Below are 23,649 nucleotides of genomic sequence, written 5' to 3'. Positions count from 1 at the left end.
TCATTTTTAAAATTTCACTTATGATATTTGTTTATGCTACTATAAATAAAACAATAACCCCGATTTATTAAAAATGTATTCCATCTGGGTCCAGGAGATAAACCGTGATAATTATGTGTGAGGATCTTACAAGCAAGTTAATTCTGTGTAAAATTCATGCAGTGGCACCAGTATCATGGTGTGTGTCTGGTCTGGCAGTGGTGGCAGGGACTGGGAACAGAGCAGAACTGGTTAAGTTGGGATTTTTCTCACAGCGAGCAGCAGTAAAAATTTGTATCTAAGGCAACCACTGCAAGGAACTGCAATGTTGGATAAGTTTGTGCAGTCTTTATCCTTTCCTTTGATTAAATTTAAAGTATTCCTGGTTGCTAGAACTGAGTGTTGAATAATTGAGAGATTATTAAAGAACACCAATTAAATATGACTTTGATATTGATCCCCTTGGGTGAACAGTGCCAAATGAGTGAAATCTAGGGGTTTGAGAATATGCTGCATGACAAACAGTAAAACAGGAAAATCACTTATACCTCCAAGGGACCAAGGGCCAGTGACTGCCCAACTGTAGTGATACCAAGACCTTTTCTCTGTACAGAAGAGTTTGAGAACTTCTCTCAATCCCCAGATGAACAAGATGAAAGAAAGACATCGTAGCACAGTTAAATAGCCACCTGTAACATTGGATGCTGGTACCCCATATCAGAGTGTTGGCTTGAGTCTCAGCTGCTCCACTTCTGATCCAGCTCCATACCAATGTGCAGAAGATAGGCCTTCCTACTCATGTGGGAAACATAACTAGGGTTTGCACCACTTGGTTTCTGTCTGGCCTAGCCTTTGGCCATTGCGTCCTTTTAGGGGAATAAGCCAGCATACAGGAATTCTCTTTCTCTTCTCTCCTTCTGTCTCTCTTGCTCTGCTTTTTCAAATAAGTAGATAAATAAAATTATCTATAAAAAAAGACATTGATAGCAGTGAGAAGACACCCAGGAGTATTTTTTAAGAAACTATAGACCTAGTTCTTGCTCCTCTGTTTCCATTGAGGACCCCCATTTTCACCCACTTTTTCCTACATGTTTTCCCTTACACCCATGCTTATGGTATGTCTCATCCTTGTTTGCCATTTCCTGCTGACTTTGTTTAGCTCAAGTCTGCAACCCAGCTGGTAGTAGGAGAGTGGTTTGAGAGTCATGATGAATGAACACAATTCACCGAGGAACCAAAAATAACTGCATTTCCTGTATGTCACCTTTGTTGTGATCGTTGAAAGCTTGAGACTCATGAAGAATAAAATCATCTGAGTTACTTCTAGTAGTGTTTACTCCTTAAAGGTCATCTGGGGTGCTGGGCAGCTGCAGAGCCTTGAGCTTGTGTGTAGACAATCATCGCAGAGACTCAGAAAAATGCTCGTAACTGTGCTCTTCTGCATCCATGAAATTCGTTGTCACTGGAGTGCTCAGTTAAGAAGCATATTCTGTACATCTAAGTTTGGTTTATCAGGAGGAAAAAAAATCCCAGATACAAATACTAAAATACCTGCATGGAGAGAGAGGTGAGTTCTTCTTGAGGTGCATGGTGTTTTTCAGTTAGAACAGAGTTTTCAGGGTCTTGGGTGTTGCATGCAAGCAACAGAACTGCACTTATACTGCATCAATTGGGTACTTGTTCTGTGATTGTCCAAATGGGCATACACCATACATATAAAATATACCCAGGTTGCAAAATCGTCTTGAAATAAACATTCAAACTACCTTATTAATATGTTTATATTAATTCAACTTTGGAGTGATCATAAATGGATATGAGTATACTCATGCTCCCATGCAGCTCAGAAAAGAAAAATGTTGTGAATACCTGGAGATGGTACAATAGTTAATGTGTGTGTATGTGTTATCCAAAATTAGAATTCTAAAGGCTTGAAGATTATAATGGCATCTTGAAATAACAAAGATTTCAAACTCCTTAGAAATCTAAATTTATAAGTTAATTTTAAAATACTAGTAACATGATTTTGGAAATTGAATAATAAACTCATCATGTTATGATTTTGGTGTAGATTTCTTAAAACAGCTCTGTTACATTGAGAAATTATGAGAAATGCAGTCCTTTTGTATTATTTAGTGCTATTATGTGTGAGATATAAATGTATTATAACTTGGAAGGGAGAAGGGAGGAGGCAAAATAGCATGGACTGCATTGGCTACGATTGCAAAATGGAGATATATTCAACTGAGAAATCACTAGAAACACTAAAGAAACATAAAGAGATATTTGTGTGCACCATTGGTATTCAAAAGTCAATAATAGAAAATCAGAAATACTTCCGGTGCAGGAGTTAAGCTGTTGCTTAGAACACTCACATCTCATATCCTTGTGTCTGTTTCAGTCCCTGCTATTCCGTTTCCAATTCAGCTTCTTGCTAATGCAGGAAGCAGGTATGGCTCAAGTTCTTTGGCTTCTGTGAAACTTGCGTGCTTCCTGGGTCCTGGTGTCAGCCTGGCCCAGCTCTGACTGTGCCTGCTATTGTGAGCATTTAGGGAGTGAACTGGTAGATGGAAGAGCAATCTCTTTCCCATTCTCACACACATTCTTATACTGCTTTTTGAATAAATAAATCTAAACTACATTTTTAAATGATTCAATTTATATTGAAGTATAGATAGAATGATTCATTTTCATACTTGGCATTTCTCCTAGTTGAAGTTTTGTGTGACATTTGGAAAGCTCTATTTTACTCATACTTTGATAAATGTGCAAGTGTGCCAGAAGCATTCATTTTTTCCAATAGCCACTTGTTGGTTTTAAACAAACAATCTGAACCATGTAGCACACATCTGTATAATATGAGGCTGCAGCACCTACCAGTGCACATGAGACCCAGGCGGAGGGTGGGGAGTATAAGCTGGGTAAGGAGGCTTCGAGGGCTCTCCTGCTGGGCTACTGTTCCACTGGTGAGCATGAGAAAAAGGACCGGGGCAGACAAGGCCAGACAGGACTTTAACACCTGTTGGCCTGCCCATAAACTGGGTTAGGTGGAGAGCCAGGCTGGGATAGACAACTGTACCCACCGGTGTGTACACGAGCCGGAGTAAGTGAACTCTGAGTGGGCTTTGCCACAGCATCAGGTGGCAAGTGCTGGGGTCATGGTTAGAAATTTTTTTCTTTTCAAAGAGGATTCTATTTTATTTATGTAAAAGTTGAAGTGACAGAGAGAAAAGTAGACACAGAGATAAGGAGAACTTCTATCCTCTAGTTCATCACTGAAATAGCCACAGTGGGTAAGGCTGGACAAGATCAGGAACTCAGTTGACGTCTCCCACATGGGTGACATGGGCTCAAGCACCTAGATCTCTTTTGTTGCCCTCCCAGGCGTATCAACAGGGAATTAGATGGGAAGTGGTGTAGCCTGGGAGTTGAACCTAAGCTCTGATATTGGATGCTGGCATTGCAGGCTAAAGCTTAATCAGCTGTGCCACAATACTGCCATATAATTTCTTCTATTTATTTAATAATAGCATAATATTTTTCTGCTTGGAAAATTTATTTGTCACTGTGTGCTCTTATGTATCAGAGGCAATATTAGGATATGCCACACCTTCAGATTTCCAAAAACTTGTGTGGATTTTAGGTAAAATTTGTATTAGGTATTCTTATGCCCTCAGTTTCAACAATCTGATTCACAAAATTTGAATGCATTTATTTATGAAAAATAAGACAAAATTAATATAGATGACAGTTTCCATAATTATTTAACCAAAGTATTTCTAGTAAAAGTTGCTTACCATTAAAACTTTCATAAGGGTACTTGACGAAAAATGTGATGTGTAGAATAATTTTAGCAAGAAATATGTATTTGTGATTTGAAAATACATTCAATGGTCAACTATTTTAATCCCTTTGTTTCTTGTCATCAACAAATGTTTCAAAGAAAACCTATGAGTAAAATTGTTTGACATTGTATATCAGTTTACTTGCATTTGTGCTGAATTATAATGTAAAAGCAAAATCACAAAGACAACTCCAGTGTAATTTTTGTAAGTTTTGTATTTGCTGAAATGTAGATAACTATATAAGAATATACAGAAGCGTTTTACATACTGTAGAAAAATCATGATATGTAGTGACTGTTCCCAACCTGTGGTTTTGAGTCAGTTATGCAAGTCTGCACTTGATCTTAGCCAAAAGGCCAAGAAGCAATAATCTTTCATTTCTTTCTGTTTCAAATGAGTGAGTGTCTCTGTTGTTGGCACTCTGTTGTTGGAGAATTAAGATAACGATGACTCAAATTGGTTCCTGTGGTCCAAAGGAATTTGGAGATATTTACCCATAAGTTCTACATCTTATACATACATCACATCTTGTAACAATAAATAAGGGATCTCAAAAGTTCATAGAATTGCATATTATGAAAAAGCTATGTGTGGATTTTAAAAATGGCATCAAAATTACTTCATCTTCTTAGTCCATTTCCACAATTATAGTTGTTCTTATACTTAATTGTTAGAGGCACAATAATCAACTCTGTAAGTGAAAATATTTGCATGACCTAAAGGAAGTACAGCAACAATGAGAAAAGTAAAGAGATAGAGTAACCAAAGGACAAATTTTCTGAAGACAGTACGTGTGAGGTAGTAACTATACATTGAACAGCCAGATTGCTTTCAGGCAGTTTGAAAATTCCTTGAACACATGGTGGACTATAAAGTTTACAGCATCATGCAGTGGAGCCAAGAAGAATCCATGAAAATTGGCTTTGTTTCTGTATAGCACCAACTCTACTGTGTGCTGCAGGTGGAATGCTCTGATCTGCAATGAAGTGAATACTGCATGGCTACACATGGTAGGAGTGGCTTGGGTAGCATTGCTTGGAAGGCAGACAGTGGTTTCAGACGTACTTCGGGGAATTTCTCAGTGAAGCCTATGAAAGGCTTAGAAAGAGACAAGGCTGTGTGGGAAATTATGTATAATGACCAAAGTTACCACCTGCTCCCTTGGCCCAAATACCTCTGTTTTCCTAATCAGTAATACAAGACGAAAAGAAAGCACAAAACAGTTTACAACATCCTATGAATGAATCCTGCAGCATTTGAGTCTGATCATGGGCTTCCAAGAGCTGTTGGGATTTGAGATATTGAGAATATTTCAGAAGCATGCATGCCAGTCCAATTAGCAGATTTTGCTCATGCATTTCCACTTGTCATAATAATGTAAATTTCAAAGAAATTTTATGTATATTTATCAGGAAAAGAAACTCTACTTTTCCTTTGCCAGAGTACTCTGCAAAGCCTCTAAGATTTCTGAAAGTTGATTTTCCATAACTTATTTCACTGTTCAAATTCAATTTATTTGTGCCATCTGTTATTTCTCCCTGTGTTTTTTTTAGAAGTCATATTTGGACTATTTGATAGTACTGTGATAAGAGCCGCACATCTTATGGTATAATTGATTCTCAGTTTGACAATTCAACAAATAAACAATGAAAGTCTATTGTAGGCCAATAGCTGTGATATTTATTGTTTGAAGGAAAATGTTTAAACTGGAGTGTTCAAAACTCTCCATCTGTTTGTTTAGGAAGCTATTCATTTGTAATAATGACTATGCTGATCATTTTCATTTTAGATGATATACTTTAGAAAAGAAGTCTTAACTGTGGTCTGTAAAGTGTTCTTTTAGAGCAGTTTGGGGGTGATTGAAGAAATATAAATTACTCTTCAAGAGTGTTTTGTAACAAGCTAATGTATTAATATAGCTTTTCCAAATGGAAAATTATAAATTTCTAAATGTAGAATCCTTTGTCACTAAATATTTTTCTGTTCTATAAAACACTTCATTTAGCAATGTTGTTATAATTTTTTACAGCATCTGTTTTTCATTTTGCAATTGTTGCTTGCTTTTTTTCAGTCTCTTGAACAACAATCAAATTAGAAAGATTTCCAGAAATGCTTTTGAAGGACTTGAAAACCTACTATATCTGTAAGTAATAAGAAAAATGAACAATGGCTTATGATGTTGACAGATTATTTTTTCCATTTTGTTTGCTTTGACTGATGCAATTTTTCACTTTCTTGAGAAACACTGTTTATCATTACACAAAACTCATACATGAACATTTCCAAGTGTAGTAAATTATTATTTTTAGATTGTGTATCTGAAAGCATGTAAATATTAAGCACATTTCTGTTCCCCAATCTTTCCACAGAAATTATAAACTAGAGAAAGAAAAAAACCAAATAAATTTGCCTGATATTTTATATACAAATCTAAAGATTCATCATTTTCAACAAATTCCATATATTGAAAAGAAGCTTCGTGTCAGTAACTGAACTATTCAAGACCTTGGAAAACCACTGAACAAATTCCATATATTGAAAAGAAGCTTTGTGTCAGTAACTGAACTATTCAAGACCTTGGAAAACCACTGAACACATTAGAATTAGGAACTCTAATGAACCTGGGGAAGGTACAAATATTGGACAAATTAACTCACAAATACGACATTGACAAAAGTTATGCTATTGATATATTATTGGTATATATAATACAGGTATTTTAAGTCTGGTTTGATGAAGAAAACAATTCATGAGGATAACTAAATGTCCGGAGGGTTAAGTGAAAGGCTGCAAAAAGAAATTGCAACAACCTAACAGGAGTGAATGCTGAAATTTTTTGAACAGAACCTTAAGGAGGGAAGCCATATCTTTACCAAACATTTTCACTTGTGAATTCATTAAGTATTCTGTTTTAAAAAGTTATCTCTTTCAAAAATGATGTCATCTTAAACTTTTGCTCTGATCTAATCTACACAACCATAGCCTCTTCCTGAACCAATCAGATTCCTGTTACAATCTGTCCCAAGAGTCTTATATGTAGCTCCTTATATTCAACTGAGATGATCCAGCCTAACACAGAAAGCCTCCCAGCTTTTTATGACCTGGACCTTAAGTTCTCTGTGTTCATGTTGAGGCTATCTTCCACATATGGCCAAATAATATTCATATTCCTACTCACATATATAGTAGGACAATAGAAGTATCCCTTTAATCCTTGTGTCCTGACGACTTGGAGTCACAGAAGGGAACTGCTTCATCTTTGGTTCTCTGGACTTGTGCATCAGCCTCCTGTGCTGAGCTCAGGAAGCAGAGAGGAGCTTCTTTCCCTCATCACATGGAATGAGCATACACATCTCTTGAGCTTGTGTAAAGCAATCTCACAGCTGTGGAATGAAGGGGATCATGCTTTCTGCCAAATGAAATAACCTGGTTCTGGGGCTTTCTGATGCCAGTGGGATTTCTCGCTATCCCCTAGTACGGAATGGAGTTATGGGAAGAGGTGATATGGGCTTGTTTTATTGGAGCAAAACAATCACTCTGTACCCAGTCAAATCCCTAGACCAGACTTTGAAGCCAATGACGACTTTGGAAATCTCTTCCAGTAATGACTTTTTAATCTACGCTGATGAGAGGGGTCAAAGAAATTTCTGCTGACTTTTTGCTGGCAAGCTAGTGTCCTCCCCAGACAGAAGGCTGGAGTAGAGGCTGCGATGTGCCTTGTTCCTCTCTCTGTGCAGCCTTTTTGAATCTTTGTAATATTCCTTATCATTTCTTTGCTGAAATCTCTTTGGCAATCTCTTGTACAGGTGGTACTTTTCTTTACTTTTCTAATCCTCTCTGTGATACACATCAGTACAGGGCCCTCTATTCAGTCATCTTGGATCTTGGTGAATTAATTATTCCTAGGAAAGAGGAAAGATGCTGTTAAGTGCCTCTGCTTTTTAGGTGACATGCATATTCATTATTTATAGTGTGCTTTTCCCACAGATTTTAAGTGCTTATGTTACATGAAGTAGTTACAGTGCTTGGATATGCAGGAGAATAATTTTTAAGAGACTAAATATGCCACATAATTGCAGCTTTGCAATGACAAACATCAAGGATAGTGATCTTTTTCTCCAAGATGAAAGTCATATCTGAATGCATCTGAAATTCCAATGCATTTTGGTTCAAAGTGTATCTTTGGTTCCCTTGGGCAAAAAGAAATTGAAATGTCTTGGGACAAATTTTGCTTTCAGATCCTAAAGAAAAAAAAATTACAATGGTTTGAGGATATGCTGGGAATGGTGGTTCATCTAAGGTTAGCTGAATTTGGGGGTTAAAATGCCAGGGAGAATTTAGAGTAAAATGTTACTTTTTTGGTTTAATAGACCAAAGCATTTTTGGCATTCATTATTTTTAACCAAGGTTAAGTTAATCCAATGATAAACTCTAAAATAAAACTTACTTATTCAGAAATATCTTGGCATCCAATTGATGATCCTGCTATTTATGGGCATTTATGGATACCAATCATGATACAAAAATTGACAACTGTCTTTTACTCCTGGGCATTAATAACTGAACTCATTTAAAAAATTGTCCTGGGGAGTAAAAACATGCTGCATATCTGCATACTTGATATAAACTGGGTATTAGTCACTAAAATTTTTTTTAAGATTTATTTTTTAATTTTATTAGAAAAGCGGATATGCAGAGAGGAGAGACAGAGAGGAACATCTTCCGTCCAATGATTCACTCCCCAAGCTGCCTTAACGACTAGAGCTGAGCCGATCTGAAGCCAGGAGCCTCTTCCAGGTCTCCCACACGGTGCAGGGTCTCAAAGCTTTGGGCCGTCCTTGACTGCTTTTCCAGGCCACAGGCAGGGAGCTGGATTTGAAGCGGGGCCGCCAGGATTAGAACTGGCGTCCATACAGGATCCCGGTATGCAAGGCGAGGACCTTAACCACTATTCCATTGCGCCGGGCCCAATTCACTAAAATTTAAAGAGAAAAATTTATTCCACAGTTGAATCTGAGATTCTGTTTCCGGCTGTGGTTCCAGTGTCCTAATTTTAATTTGTTCTTTGAATTACAGCTTCTGATTCCTTCTATTCCAGCGCTGGACTTGTTTGTCCTCATGAATCCCTGCTACTGTGCTTTGTTTCCTCTGAACAATCTCATTTAATTATTGTTGGCTGAATATGTTACTTGCTACTGTGTGCTTACTTTTAGTTTTTTCCTTTTTTTTTCTCAAGCCTCTTTGGATCTATTGGGAGTTTGTCCTATTGTTTTTCTCTGTGCATGCATAAAATATCCTACTGGGCTAGGAGATGCCATTGAAAATCTGACCTTTGAAAGTGTAAGCTAGAGGAACACTTTTGAAGTCTAGATATTTTCAATCCTGAGGTTTAATGAGAATCTTACAAAATGAGTGAAATTTCTGTGTCATTACCAGTACACACTCTCAGCTAAACTTCTGCAATATAATGAATTACTGTGGAGCTTAGTGACTTAAAAAATAAAGTGTTGTTATTTCTTATGATTGAAATGTTGGTGGATATTTGTTCTTTTGGTCCAGGCTGGTTCAAATCTGCTGATTTAGGGTGAGTTCCATCACATACCTGGCAGTTAATTAGCATCAGCTGAGAAGCCTGTCTTCTCTATGTGATCTGTCTGTCTTTAGTCAACAGATTGTGTTTGCTTATGCTATGATCTTATCCTAGGGTAACCAAGGATGAGGGCTTTTCAAGGCTTGTTTGTATCATATTTCCTAGTGCCTTATTTAGCCAATGCAGCCACTTGGCCAAAATCTGATTCAAGTGTTGGAGCCCTTTGGTAGATTCAACAACAAAGGTAGTGAGTCAAGAAAGGAGGATAGGGCCCACTGCGATAGCCTAGTGGCTGAATCCTTGCCTTGCGTGTGCTGGGAGACCATATGTGTGCTGGTTCATGTCCTGGAGGTTCCACTTCCCATTCAGCTCCCTGATTGTGGTTTGGAAAAACAGTAGAGGATGGCCCAAAGCCTTGAGACCCTGTACCCATCTAGGAGACCTGGGGAGGCTCCTGGCTCCTGGTTTTAGATTAGCTTAGCTTTGGCCATTGTGGCCACTTGAGGATTTAACCAACAGACAGAACATCTTTCTCTGTCTCTACTCCTCTCTGTACTTCTGCCTTTCCAATAAAAATGAACAATTTTTAAAAGAAAGAAGGTTATATTGTGGATGTATTTTAATCTACCACAAGCATGTAGGACTAAGGGTACTAAGAGTTGACATGCAGGTTGTACATGCAGCCTACCTTATTCTCCAGGTACTTCTGCAATTGCTAAGTAGCTCATGGGGAGGGGAGTTCATGTATGTTCTTGGAGATATAGGGTGGTGCACAGGTTACACTTGATGGAAAGAGTAAAGCTTTTGCTTATTTTGTAAGGAAGATTATGAAAAAAGGCAGGAACAGTTTTTATTTGTGGGGCACTAGCAAGTATGTTTCAATGACTGGATGACAGGCTTGGAATGCAGCATGACAAAAATATACTGAGGTTAACAAAACCCAAATGGTGCAGAATTTGTGTTTCAAATTGTTTGACTTAATGTTATCTACCTTTTATGTGCCTCTACTCACTCCAAGAAAATCCTACTTCCTACCACTCTACTTACAGTCTTTTTTTTTTTTTTACAAAGGCCACTCCAGCTAAACATTAAAACCATTCACTTCTGTACCATATTTAATTGCGTGTTATGGTTTCCCTTGTTGACTGGCTCATGATCTTGGTCACTTTGATGTTACTGGTAATCTGTTGATTTACTTTCTTGTGTTCACTTCATAAATTACTTCAGGCATATCTCTTTCCTACATTTTGTTCTTTTTCATACTTTGCATATCTCTCTGGTTGAACATATCTGTCTCCATGGAAGTAGTCATTATCTAGATGCATCTGGCTCTCAGATATTTATTTCTAGCCCAAATTTCTTTAATGTTTCCAAGTGCACACACACGAGATTGCTTTACTCAATATTTCCACTGACATGTCCCACAGGAATTCAATTTTAACATGACAAATTTAATTCATTGTCATTATCTCTCCAAACTTCTCCTTGTTTTTCTTTCAAGCTAAGTTCTTGTTTGGGAAAATGATGTCAGACTTATACAATCATCCAAACTAAACATCTAAAACTTGCATTGAGCTCATTATACTTCTTTTCCCATTGCTTCTAGTTAGTAATCAATTCTCATAGATTTTACATTAATGGCATTCATATCTGGATCTCTTACCCTTCCCTACTGTGTGATTTTAATCCTTGTTATTCAAACCCCTTATGATTACAAAACCTAAATTTTCTGTCCAAGTGTTTCCCCATCTGAATCACTGAGGAATAGTTAGACAGCTTTGCCAAACGAAGACTCAACTGTGCTACTCTTTTTAGAACCCTTGCTTGGCTCTACATTGCTTTTGGGAGGAAGTAGATTCTGCTAACTCTAAATACTAGATTCCACTTTGTGATGTCTTTGGCACTTTGGAGAATCGTCTTGAGCATATCTACTTTATGGCTCACACTGAGGGGTCAATGTAATGTCCCCTGAGAAATCCTCTCTTTGGCTCATTCAGTCTCTATACACAATGTCTGATGTTTCACCCGATCCTTGCAACATTTTTCTCCATGTGAAAATGAAATATGATGTTATTTATAATACTGATCTGTAGTGTTGACAGATAATCATATTGCCAGCATGCATTTTGAATTTTATAGATTTATTTGATTTATGTTTTTATGTAGGGTGACGAGTGGGAGAGAGAGAGAGAGAGAGAGAGAGAGAGAGAGAGAGAAAGAGATTTTTCAGCCATAGATTCACCTTCCAAATCTAAAGTGCCTTTGATATCTGGGGCTAGCACAGGCTGAAGCACAGCCAGGAACTGATTCCAAAACTTCATGTGGGTAACTCAGAACCTACTACTTGAGCCACAACTACTACTACCTGCTGCTTCCTGGAGCATCAACAGGAAGCTGTAACAGGAAACAGATCCAGGGCTCAAATCCTGCACTTGGCTACAAAATGTAGGGATATCTTAAATGCTATACCAAAATGCCTATACTTGCTAAAATATTTTGACTAGGAAGTTTATTTTTTATCCATTGGTTTATCTGTGCAACTCTCAACTCCTCCTATAATCTGAGAATTCATTCATTTATCATTTGTCTATCCATTCATCTTTCTCTGTGTTCGTCTGTGCATCCATCCATCCATCCATCTATCCATACATCCAATAATTGAGTAGAAGGGATTTTCCTTGATGGTAATATATTAGATCCTTGCTATGTTGTAATGAACAAAAAAGATATGATTCTTATTCTTTCAGACTCTGTAGACTTACATAGAAGGTGGGAAATAATTTTTCTTTTGAGCTTAACATTTTGTGGGTAACTATAATGCACCATGTGTTGAGAATCAGTGATATACAGAATGAAGTGCAGGAAGCCTGAAAAGAGTAAACATAACTACCACTACCACAGAGACATACAGCATCACAACAGGCTACTATAAACAAGTAATTATTCACCCCCGAATTGGATAGTATTGAAGAAGTGGATGAATATCTAGAAAGATACAATCTACTAAGACTGAATGAGGAAGAAGTAGAAACTATGAAGAAACTAATGAGTAATGAAATTGAATCAGCAATAAAAGCTTTAATCAGAGAAAACATTTCATCTAATGGCTTTTCAAACATTTAAAGAACTAATATCAATCTTTTTGAAACCCGTTAAAAAAGCTCGGAAAAGGGCATATTCTCTCTCTCATTTTAGTGAATCGATATTACCCTAATATAAATGCCGAACAAAGACACCATTGGAAAAGAAAATACATGCTAATATTCTTGTTGAACATGAATGCTTTTTATTCAGACACTTTGATGTCTGATTGAAGCTTTTATGAATTTCCCACAGAGATAACTCATTTCATTTTTTTTCCTTGTGCATGTGCATTGATGAAGCCATCTGGTGACACAAGCTCAACCTGACAGATGAATGTGGTCATCAGTGCTGCTGCCTTAGCCAAAATGACCAAGGCAAGAGGAAATCTTGTTCTCTGGAGAGTTCCCTCACCCTTTCTGCCTTTCTTTGATTTCATTTCACTTAAGATCACATTCTCCAAACCAACCACATCTGCCTGTCCTTTACTCACCAGCGAAAGGCCCCTAGTGAAAGACCCCCTTGTGAGTTTGAGAAAAGGGAGGAAGGAGTGGATTGAGCATGCTTTGGGTGATATACTTCCTAATTATGCAAAAGAATGTCCCTGGTTTTGCCGTTTATTATGAATCTGTTTCATCAACGGCCAGCAATCCATATCCTCCAGGGAACTCACAGAATATTTCTCCAGTCAGAAGTGCTCTTCGTATTTAAATATAATTTGTTATTTTCTGTCTTTCTATGATTTCAGTTCTTATTTTGTCATAGCTGTTATATTCTCTTCTGCGATCAAAAAGCTTACTTGAGATAAAAATATTATCAGTGAATGTTTCTTCCAGGCAATATCTACTACAGTCACTGCTACTAAGAAGTCTTAAATAATTGACAATAGAAATTATCTTTATTTAAATCATATACTCTGCAATTTGGAAGACCACTGTATGCAAAAGTTTAATATGCAGATGTGTGGAAAAATTAGATTTGTAAGTAAATAAAAAAAACTTGAATTGATTTTGGTAGATTCCAGAAAACAGCAGTTAATGTTACCAGAGTGATGACTTCCATCATTTATTCATTCCATTTTTTAGCAGAGGTATATTACACAGAAATATATAATCAACTTTTTATTCAGCTTTAATAAATGGTAAATAAAGCAAAGCTATAGTAAAGTGTATGATTAAGATATTAGCACTGACATAGTCAAAGATATTACTGTTGCTGAAAATCATTCATGTTGATCTTTTATGGCCATTGCCACTTCTCTCAGTCCTAACCTCTTTTTAAACACAGGCAACCACTAAGTTATTTTTCACTGCCATAATTTTATGATTTTACTACTGTTGCATAAGTGGAAATTGTTTCCATATAACTCTTTGATTTTTTTTTCACTAAGTTTAATTTTGTGGAGACTCATCTAAATTGTGTCATAAAAATAGTTTATTACCTTTCCAAGTGGTATTCCATGATAGACATATGCCACAGTTTGTTTACCCATTCACCTATTGAAACTCTGTATTATTTCCAGTTCCTGGCTATTAGGGGTAAAAACAATGCATGCAAATTTTTGCATGAACATAATTTTTGTTTTTGGGAAAATTACCCAGATTTGTAATAGCTGAATTATGTGGTAGTTGCACATTTAGTCTTTAAGGAAATTGCCAAGTTGTTTTTGTTGGGTTGTGGTATCATTCAGTATTCCAACCGGTAGCAATTTATATTCTCACAAGTTTTTGTTGCTCTTTGCCAATATTTTTCAAAGTCAATATATTTTTATTTTAGTCATTCAGATACATGCATAGTAATATCTCCCATGGTTTAAATTTAAATGGTGTTGAATATCTTCCATGTACTTATTTGCCATCTGTGTTTCCTTTTCTGTTTGTGTCTGTGAGGGCATTCTATCTATTTTCTAAACAGATTGAGGGTTTTTTTTTAATATTGTAATTTTTGAGAATCTACATATTGAAGAGTTTTGCCCTTTGTCAGATATTTTATTTTTGAATATTTTGTCCCAGTTTGTTTTTCATTTCCCTAACAGAATATCTGGAAGGAAAATAGTTTCATTTTAATAAATCCAGTTCATCAAGCCTTTGTTGTCAAGCCTAGGCCTAGTTTCCTGACCACAGCTTCAGAAAGCTTGCCCCTGATGTTTTTTTGTAAAATATTTAATGGGTCTACAGTTTATATTTAATTTTATGATTAAACTAGAGTTTATATTTTGTATATTGGTGAAACTTAAGTGAAGGTTCACCATTTTTTACATAAATGTCCAAATGTAGAACTAAAATAAATTTGTTATTAGAAGGTCACACAGTAATATCAAGTGAAAATATTTCTGGAATGATTAATACACATTGATTAACAGAATTTTGTTTCACTATTAAATTGTCGGGCAAGTTTTCTAGACCTCAAAAATGGGGTATTTGCATAATGATCAAGCAGTGTAAGTGGTGATATAATTTTAGTTTTCATTTTCTCTTATTGTTTAGGGTTTATGGAAAATAATGAATTAACACCTTCTTAAATAATGCAGAATATTAGGTAAGGTATAGGATAGACATCAGCTTCTCTATAAGTTCAATGAGAACAGAAATAGCTTCAGCCCAAATTTTGTCCATCGCAACACTATTGAATGGAAGGCAGGGAACATGCCTTGTGTCCATCACCCACATGTCGCAATGTACCTTAGCAGGAAGAAGGAATTGAGAGTGGAGTCAGGACTGGAAGCCAACCATGCTAATACATAATGTAGGATTCTCAATGGCTGCTTAACTGGCTGTATCAAATGCCTCCCACTGCTTCACCCTTTTTCCTTTAAAGTTATATTTGTTTATGTTTACTGAAAGGCAGAAAGGGTGGGAGGTGGGCAGGGACAGTGAGAGATTTTACATTCACTGTTTCACTCATCAGGTAGCTACAAAAGCCAGTGGAGGGCCAGGCAGTGTCCCAGAGCCAGGAATTCCACTTTTGTCACCTACATGGCTGAAAGAGACTGAAGTATTTGAATCAACTGCTGACTTTCAAAGTGTGTCAGCAGGAAGTAGGATTACAATGAAGTATCTGTGCCTTGAACTGGCACTCAGATATATGACAGGTTTAACCCACAACCTACTGCTATTGTTTCTATTCTTTATTAATGCAAAAAATATGAGTTTGTTTAAAATAAAATTAAAAAATAATTTGGTATCTTATGAATAAGCTGTCATTTTTACAAGCCAGAGGAGGAACATATTTTAAATATTCAGCTGTAAGATAACATCATTTTTTTTAAAGATTTATTTATTTTATTACAAAGTCAGATATACAGATATACAGGAGGAGAGACAGAGAGGAAGATCTTCCATCAGATGGTTCACTTCCCAAGTGACCACAACGGCTAGAATTGAGTCAATCTGAAGCCAGGAACCAGGAACCTCTTCCAGGTCTCCCACGGGGGTGCAGGATCCCAAGGCATTGGGCCGTCCTCGACTGCTTTCCCAGGCCACAAGCAGGGAGCTGGATTAGAACTGGCACCGATATGGGATTAGAACCGGTGCCCATGTGGGATCCCGGGGCGTTCAAGGCGAGGACTTTAGCTGCTAGGCCACTCCACTGGGCCCGTAAGATAACATCATTACCCAAAAAGTGATCCAGTTTTAAATTATTGCCAGTCTTAAGGCAGTCACTAAATATATTCTTAAAGGAAAACTTTACTGTGAATGACTTACAAACCCTGAAATACAGACACTGACAGTGTATTAAAAATAAAGAGATCCAACCATTCTTTGACACAAATCAAAACCAGAGTGGTTATGTTAATTTCAAATAAAGAAGACATTAGGACAAGAAACCAGGGATAAAGTGGAGCATTGCATAATGATGTATATTCTACTACAGTATGCACATAGATCCCCCAACTTTCAGGTGTTGTACGTTCAATCCCCAAAACAGCAGTATTGGAAGATGGGAGTCTAAGAGGCTCTACCTTCCTGATTAGGCCTTAATAGGTATTCATTAATTCCTGTTGAACCAGGGGATTAATTCAGGCAGTTCCTGAAAATAGGCTATGTTTGGTCTCTTTCCCCCATCCACACCCATGCTTTTGTCTTGCTTCCCACAATGGGATGATGGAACATGAGGCCCATTCCAGATGTGGGCTCCTGGTTTCCAAGATTGTAGGAAGTAAATTCCTGGACTTTTAAATAAATCACCCAATCTCAGGGAGTTTGTTTCTTGGCTTGTTTTTATAACCAGAAAAACAGATGAAGACAGGGTCCATTCTCCAAAATACATCATATTAGTTAATGTACATGTATCTACAAGTAGAAAATCAAAATATATGAAGCAGATAGAACTGCTAGAAGAAATAGATGATTCCTTTGTTACAATTGGAGACATCAATACGCAGCTACCAATAATGGGTTCACAAAACAGGAAGAACATCAGTGTGAACAAGGATGAATTAAACAGCTCCATTGATCAGCAGTCTATTGGGATTTTTAGAATGCTACATGTTTCTCAAGCACACATGAAGTATTCACCCCAATAAACAATCTTGTAGACTACAAACACATGTCAACAAATATAGAATAGAACCTACATGAAGTGGATTTGCAAACCACAAAGGAATTAAAGTAGAAATTAACAACTAAATAATAGCTAATAGAGTCCCAAATGTTTGTGGATTAAACAGAACATTGAAGGTAACACATTGATCAAAAAATATGTCTCTGGGAAAAAAAATAAAAGCTTTTTGGGTTGAATGAGAGCAAAAGCACAATTTATGTAAATGTGTGGAATGCAGTATACACAGTACTTTCACGGATTTTCATGATGTTGAATGCAAATATTTGAAAAGTAGAAAAGCATAAAATCAGTTATCCAGGCTTTTCCTTTAAGAAATAAGAAAATTGGAGGAACATCCACCTAAAGCAAGTAGATAAAAGGTGTAATGAAAAATAGAATGTAAATAAGTAAGTAGAAGTAAAAAAAAATAGAGAAATTTGGAAAGCTAAAATACTGGTTCGTCAAAGTGATTAATAAAGCTAATAAAATTCCAATGGAACTCATGAACAACAACAAAAAGAAAATATAGATTCTGAATATTAACAAAGGCATTGAGCCATCCCCAATGAATAATAAAAATTCATAGGGCAACCAAGTATTATTAACAACCCTATGCTCACGAATTTGGTAACTCATATTGTGAGAGATACAATCTACCAAACTCACACACATAAAAGAATACAAATCATCTAGATAGGTCCATTCTTTTTCAATATTTTGCATCAATAATTAGTGGCTTTTCAAAGCTGAAAGCACCAGACCTAGGATGATTTCACAGGAGAATTCTAAACGTTTAAAGAAAAATGATACCACTTCTCAACATTCTCTTCCAGAGAATCAGAGGCAGAAGCGCCATTCGTGTGCTGAGGCCAACATTATCCTCCCACCCAAGCCAGGCGAACATATAAGACACAAGTTACAGACCAATAACTCTGTACCAGTATCCACAATAAAACATTTGCTAATAAATTTCTGAAACATATAAAAAGAACTAAACATTTCAGCCTGGTAGAATTTGTGCCCAAATATGCAGAAGTGGTTCAATATTTTTTTTTAAATCAATGAATGGAATGTATTACAAGCTAGATTGAAGAAAAGTAAGGCTTGTGTCTAATGTTATAAAAAAAAATTTGAGAAAGGCCCAGTACAGAAGCCTAATGGCTGAAGTTCCCGCCTTGCACATGCTGGGATCCCATGTGGGTGCCAGTTCTAGTCCCGATGGCCCCTCTTTCCATCCAGCTCCCTGATTGTGGCCTGGGAAAGCAGTCAAGAAAGGCCCAAAGTTCTGGGTCCCTCCACCCTCATGGGAGACCCAGGGGAGGCTCCTGGCTCCTGCCCTCAGATTGGCTCAGTGCCAACCATTGCGGGCGCTTGGGGAGTGAATCATCAGGTGGAAGATCTTCCTCTCTTTCATCTTCTCTGGATATCTGACTTTCCAAAAAAAAATAATAACAATAAATCTTTAAAAAATATTTGACAAGATCCAATACCCAACTCTGAATAAAGTAGGAAGAAAGAGAAGTTTCTTGATTTTGTAAAGGCCATCTACCACAATCCACCACACTTAAAGTGAGGAATGTAATGCTATCCCACGAAGATAAGAAACAAGGCCAGGACAGCTCCGCTTCTCTAGTCACTACTGTACAGGAAATCTGAATAATTCTGGAAATAACATTAAAAAAAGAAATGAAACTACCGTTATTGGTAGAAGACATGATGGCTTACCCAGAAAATCCTAAAGAAACAAGAGCAAACCTCCTGGAATTACTAAGTGGTAATAACATAATGTGCAGTATGCAAGAGATAATTCCTTTTCTATACACAAAATTTCACCAACAATTTTGGCATTCATGGAATAGATTTACCTGAGGGTATTTGATGAAGTATTGTGTAATTATGAATGTTTAATTTTCTCATTTATTGCTTTTATTAACCAACACTCTTCTGAAAGGAGATCTCTTCCTCTGGTCACCCCTCCTGTTTGTTCCCTTGCCCTTCGGCTTTCTTCTATTCTCTCTGAATTCAGGGATTTAAACATTGTATGCTTTATAAACAGTTTCATCAACATTGTTGCTTATTCTCAAAGACACAAATACAGCCAGTGAGAGCCCCTCCAAGCAAACTCTTTTTTCTTTTTGACATGGTCCTTTCAGACTTGAATGTGTTCGATAAAATGCTGCCCGTGTATAATAACTCTTGTTGCCTAGGATGCAGAAATAGACATTGCTTCAAAGAACCTTGTTTTCTGTGAAACATAGTGCTTTAAAACTAAAAGATTAATAGCAGGTATACTGTTGAATCTTAGGGGACAGTATTATATGTTTTTAAAATTCATGTATGGCAGCTTGAGCTGATTAAAACAGCTACCCAGGTCCCTTAATCTGCTCTTGAAAGGTGGGGTGAAGAAGCTAACACATTATCTCAGCAAGCGTTCCGCAACATTTCATAGTCAAATCTAGACGGGCTTTTTGAGACTCAAAAGTTGAATACATATCTGTTTTCTGTGTCCCATATTAAAAAATGAGTATCAAGTTCACAAAGGTCACATATTTATCATTCTAAATTTGGGAATCTGAAGAAAATCAATAAAGCATCAGGACAAAACCTAATAAGTTAAATCTGTTATCAAGAAAAAATGTTAAATAATATTATACAACATATAAACTCAGAACATGAGTTTACATGTAGATATTTGATCCACTTTTATATATGATAAGATAATGTTTCAACATACTTCTTTTACATTTGGATATTCAGTTTCCCCATTGTGCATTTTTAAAAAGATTTATTTATTTTCATTACGAAGTCAGATATACAGAGAAGAGAAGAGATAGAGAGGAAGATCTTCCATCCGATGATTCACTCCCTAAGTGAGCGCAATGGCCGGTGCTGTGCCAATCCGGAACCAGGAGCCAGGAACCTCCTTCAGGTCTCCCATGAGGGTGCAGGGTCCCAAAGCATTGGGCTGTGTTTGACTGCTTTCCCAGGCCATAAGCAGGGATCTGGATGGAAAGTGGAGCTGCCAGATTTAGAACTGGCGCCCATGTTGGATCCCGGTGCCTTGAACTTTAGCCTAGGCCACGCCGCCGGGCCTCTCCCAATTGTGTATTTTTGACACTGTGGTCCATATGTGAAGATTCATTTTTGGGTCTAGCATTCCATTGTTCTATTTATCCCATTGGTTGTATTCATTGTTTTATTATATTTGTAAAAGTTTTGAAACAGGAAAGTGTGAGATCTTCAACTTTCTTCTTTCTCAAGATTGTTTTGATTATTTGCTATCTCTTCAGATGACATCTGAATTTTAGGGTTTGGTTTTCTATGGCTGTTCATAGGGGCTATTCATTTCTGATTAGCTTCCATATCTTAAAAATATTAAATATTTGATAAACATGGGTTGAGTTTTCATTCATTTCTACTTAACTTCTTAGAGCAATCGTTTTTAATCTTCATTGTCTAAGTTTTTCGTTATTTTAGTTAAATTTTTTTCTAGTTGGTTTCTTTTCTTATGCTCATAAATGAAATGATTAAGAAAGTATCATTATATTCTTGTAATTATATCTACAATCAATATTGATGTTTTTACAACCCAGCTTAAATTTCTAAAGTAAGTACATTGAAACATTGTGGCTTTGTATTTTTATTTGAAATTCAAATGCAGTATCAATTGATTTCCCTTAATTTTACTTTTAAAATATTCATAGATATTTTTCTTACATTGATGAAACTTGGTATATAAAAATCATTTTGTTGTTAATGCATTGCAGTTTTGTCTTCTTGATTCCTTCTTTGATATCAGTCTTCTATGAGGTAGCTCATGCTAGTAAAGCACCTCTCCTACTTGATCAAATCCTTTTCTTCAATTCCCCAGAGCCAGGCATCTGTCTGTCAGGTGCTCCTTGGGACAATTCCTTGGTTTTTCTTGTTCTATCACTTCCTAGCCCTCCTCATATTCTTATGTGAGAGACCCCCAGACTGTGCTGAGAGAGGTCTCTAGAGCTTACCTTGCTGCCACCTTGAGCATTTCTCCCATTTAAAGAGACATTGGTGTTACTGATGCACTCTATCTCTAGGTTATGTCACAGCTCATATTAGTCAGACTGTTCTTCTTGAGCTAGGGTCTGAACTGAAAAGAAGCTGCAGTTAACAACTGGAGTGGGGAGTGAGCCAACACACTTCCATGTTGATGTTTTCTGTCTGCACCACCATTCCCAAAGTCTGCCCTGTGAGTGAGAATTTTGATGTATCACCAGGTGACTTTGCTCTATTCATATCATGGGAAAGTACATTCCAGAGGAATGACAGAAATGTCAGGAATTCTTATGGGCACAAACTCTGGGAGATACAAGGAGAGAAGAAACAGTCTCACTTGCATGCCTTCTCAAACTTTGTAGATGAAGTAACCTTACCATCTTGGGGTTGAAAAATTACAAAGTGCTCATATGGCATGCACATTGTTTCCATTGGTAATATTAGAAGTAACATTATATTTCTCAATCCATTCAGAATATTTCTTTTTGTAGATTTCTAATAGTCACTAGAGGATCAAAGTAGTTTTATGGAGCTATTAAGATGTTTTATTTCTGTATAGTGATTTCTATTTGGATACACACTAACTACATAAGTGTAACTCTCCTTTGAATACATTGAGTCTACTGAGTTTTAAAATATTGTTCACAACCAGTGGATAGATTTTTCTCTTTGTTTCTTCTTGTCTCTGTAAATCTTCCTTTCAAGTTAAATAAAATAAGAAAATCTTAAAAAATATTGTTTGCAGACTTTTGTTTCTCAGAGAAATTGCAACCCATTACCTATGACTGCAATGATCATAATTTCTCCATATTCACTCTGAGTTCCTTATGTATTTGGACCAAAGATGCCTTTGAGAATGTGAACAGAACTGTAGAACACTTACCAGGCAATTAAATGTATTTAAATTATCTCAGGGTTGCCACATATTTTTTTGAGAATCTATGAACACCTACTAAAACACTTTGCTTTTTCTAAGTCCCCATTTGAAACATGCAGTATCCATACCATGTCTTGTGTGATTTAGTAGAATTTTATGTGTTTTTCAGGTACCTTTACAAGAATGAAATTCACATATTGGATAAACAAGCATCCAAAGGCCTCATATCGTTGGAACAGCTGTAAGTCATAGAAACATCCATATTGCATTGCTGGTGCTTGCAATTCAAATAGAAAAGAATTTAAATGCCTGTCGGTGATAGTTGAACAATTATTTTAAGCCTTGTCATGTGGATCTAATGATTGAATATTTTGTCATTCGTTGGATAGAAATTAGAACAAATGAATTGACATATAGGCAGGGCAGACCCCTCAGCTGGAATCCTTGTTCATTCTTTTATTATTCTTCTTCTTGTGACTTCGGACACATTAGCCTACCTGAACTGCTATTTCCAACTCTGAAAACCAGATCATTCTGTTGTGAGGGTTGAGCGTCTACATGAAAAAAACTAACTTACCACTTGTCACAAAACAGGCATTTTATAGAAAGTAGTTTGTAGTTGTGATTATGGCAATTTATGAAACAACCTCAGATATTTAACTGGTATGGAAACTTCAGCAACATGAGATCTAACTAACTTCTCATATTATACATCTAACCAAAATTGGGGTTAATTTGACGACTTGCACAAAATTAAACTTTGTGGTATTAGTGCAACTCAGACCTGATCTTGCCTTAGTGTACTTTACAGAATTTGACAATGAATATAAATTTAGATGTGAGGATGCAATGCAGTATGCATCTCTACTTCCAGACAAAGATGGACTTACAATGAAATTGTTTACCATATCTTGACAATAGGATGCTGGAATCTCTGCTATTGTCCATGCCCACACTGATGGACATGTGACTGTGTATGAAGAACTATGTTATAGTAATGATACAGGGGAACCCAGTGAAGGGGAAGGGAATTGGTGAGGGGATAAGGGAAATCCTAGGACCTATGGAACTGTATCATAAAATGATAATAAAAAGAAGTAAAAAAATAAAAGATAAAAATATTTAAAAATATATAAATCTCAGATTCACCTATGAGAATTTTAGGGTTAAATATCAATTATGCAAGACCAGAAAATTGTCTATCAGTTACATGGCTACTGAACAGTTTGATGCTTTATCCAGATATTTCTTGTAGCCATGTGTGTCTGCAACAGAAATACCAATTAGGAATGAGATTTTTCCTATTGATAACAACTGCTGGGATTATTTTTCTAAGTTCAGATAAAGGTAGGATGTGTTTTGTTTTTAAATTGTTTGGATTGACATAGGATTCCCACATATAGAAACATTTGGCTCCCAAATTTATCTCCACTGGCATCATGGTTTCTTAATTTCATAAAGATATTTGTCATCATTTCATTTTCTTCTTACTTTCTAAAAGAGTATGTGTTTATCTGAAAGGCAGAGTTACACAGAGATTAAGCGATACACAGAGAGATCTTCCATCTGCTGGTTCACTCTCCAAATAGGTCTCTTATATGGGTGCAGACGCCCAGAGACTTGACCCATCTTCCGCTACTTTTACACATGCATTAATATGGCACTTGATCAGAACTGGAGCAGCCAGGATTTGATCCACAGTT

At 36.6% G+C, this 23,649-nt stretch overlaps 1 protein-coding gene across 1 annotated transcript in view; it reads left to right on the top strand.

The window, feature by feature from the left end:
- PXDNL (peroxidasin like) overlaps window positions 1–23,649 on the top strand; it is a 384,948-nt gene that overhangs the window by 180,363 nt on the left and 180,936 nt on the right. Inside the window, 2 exon segments of the mRNA XM_058668897.1 lie at window positions 5,896–5,967; window positions 22,116–22,187. Of these exon segments, the coding sequence (XP_058524880.1) occupies window positions 5,896–5,967; window positions 22,116–22,187 (144 nt within the window).

Source organism: Ochotona princeps, chromosome 9 (assembly GCF_030435755.1).
Source record: "Ochotona princeps isolate mOchPri1 chromosome 9, mOchPri1.hap1, whole genome shotgun sequence".
Taxonomy (NCBI): Eukaryota; Metazoa; Chordata; class Mammalia; order Lagomorpha; family Ochotonidae; genus Ochotona; species Ochotona princeps.
The sequence above is the reverse complement of the archived record's forward strand: the minus strand, read 5'-3'. Positions and strand labels throughout refer to the sequence as shown.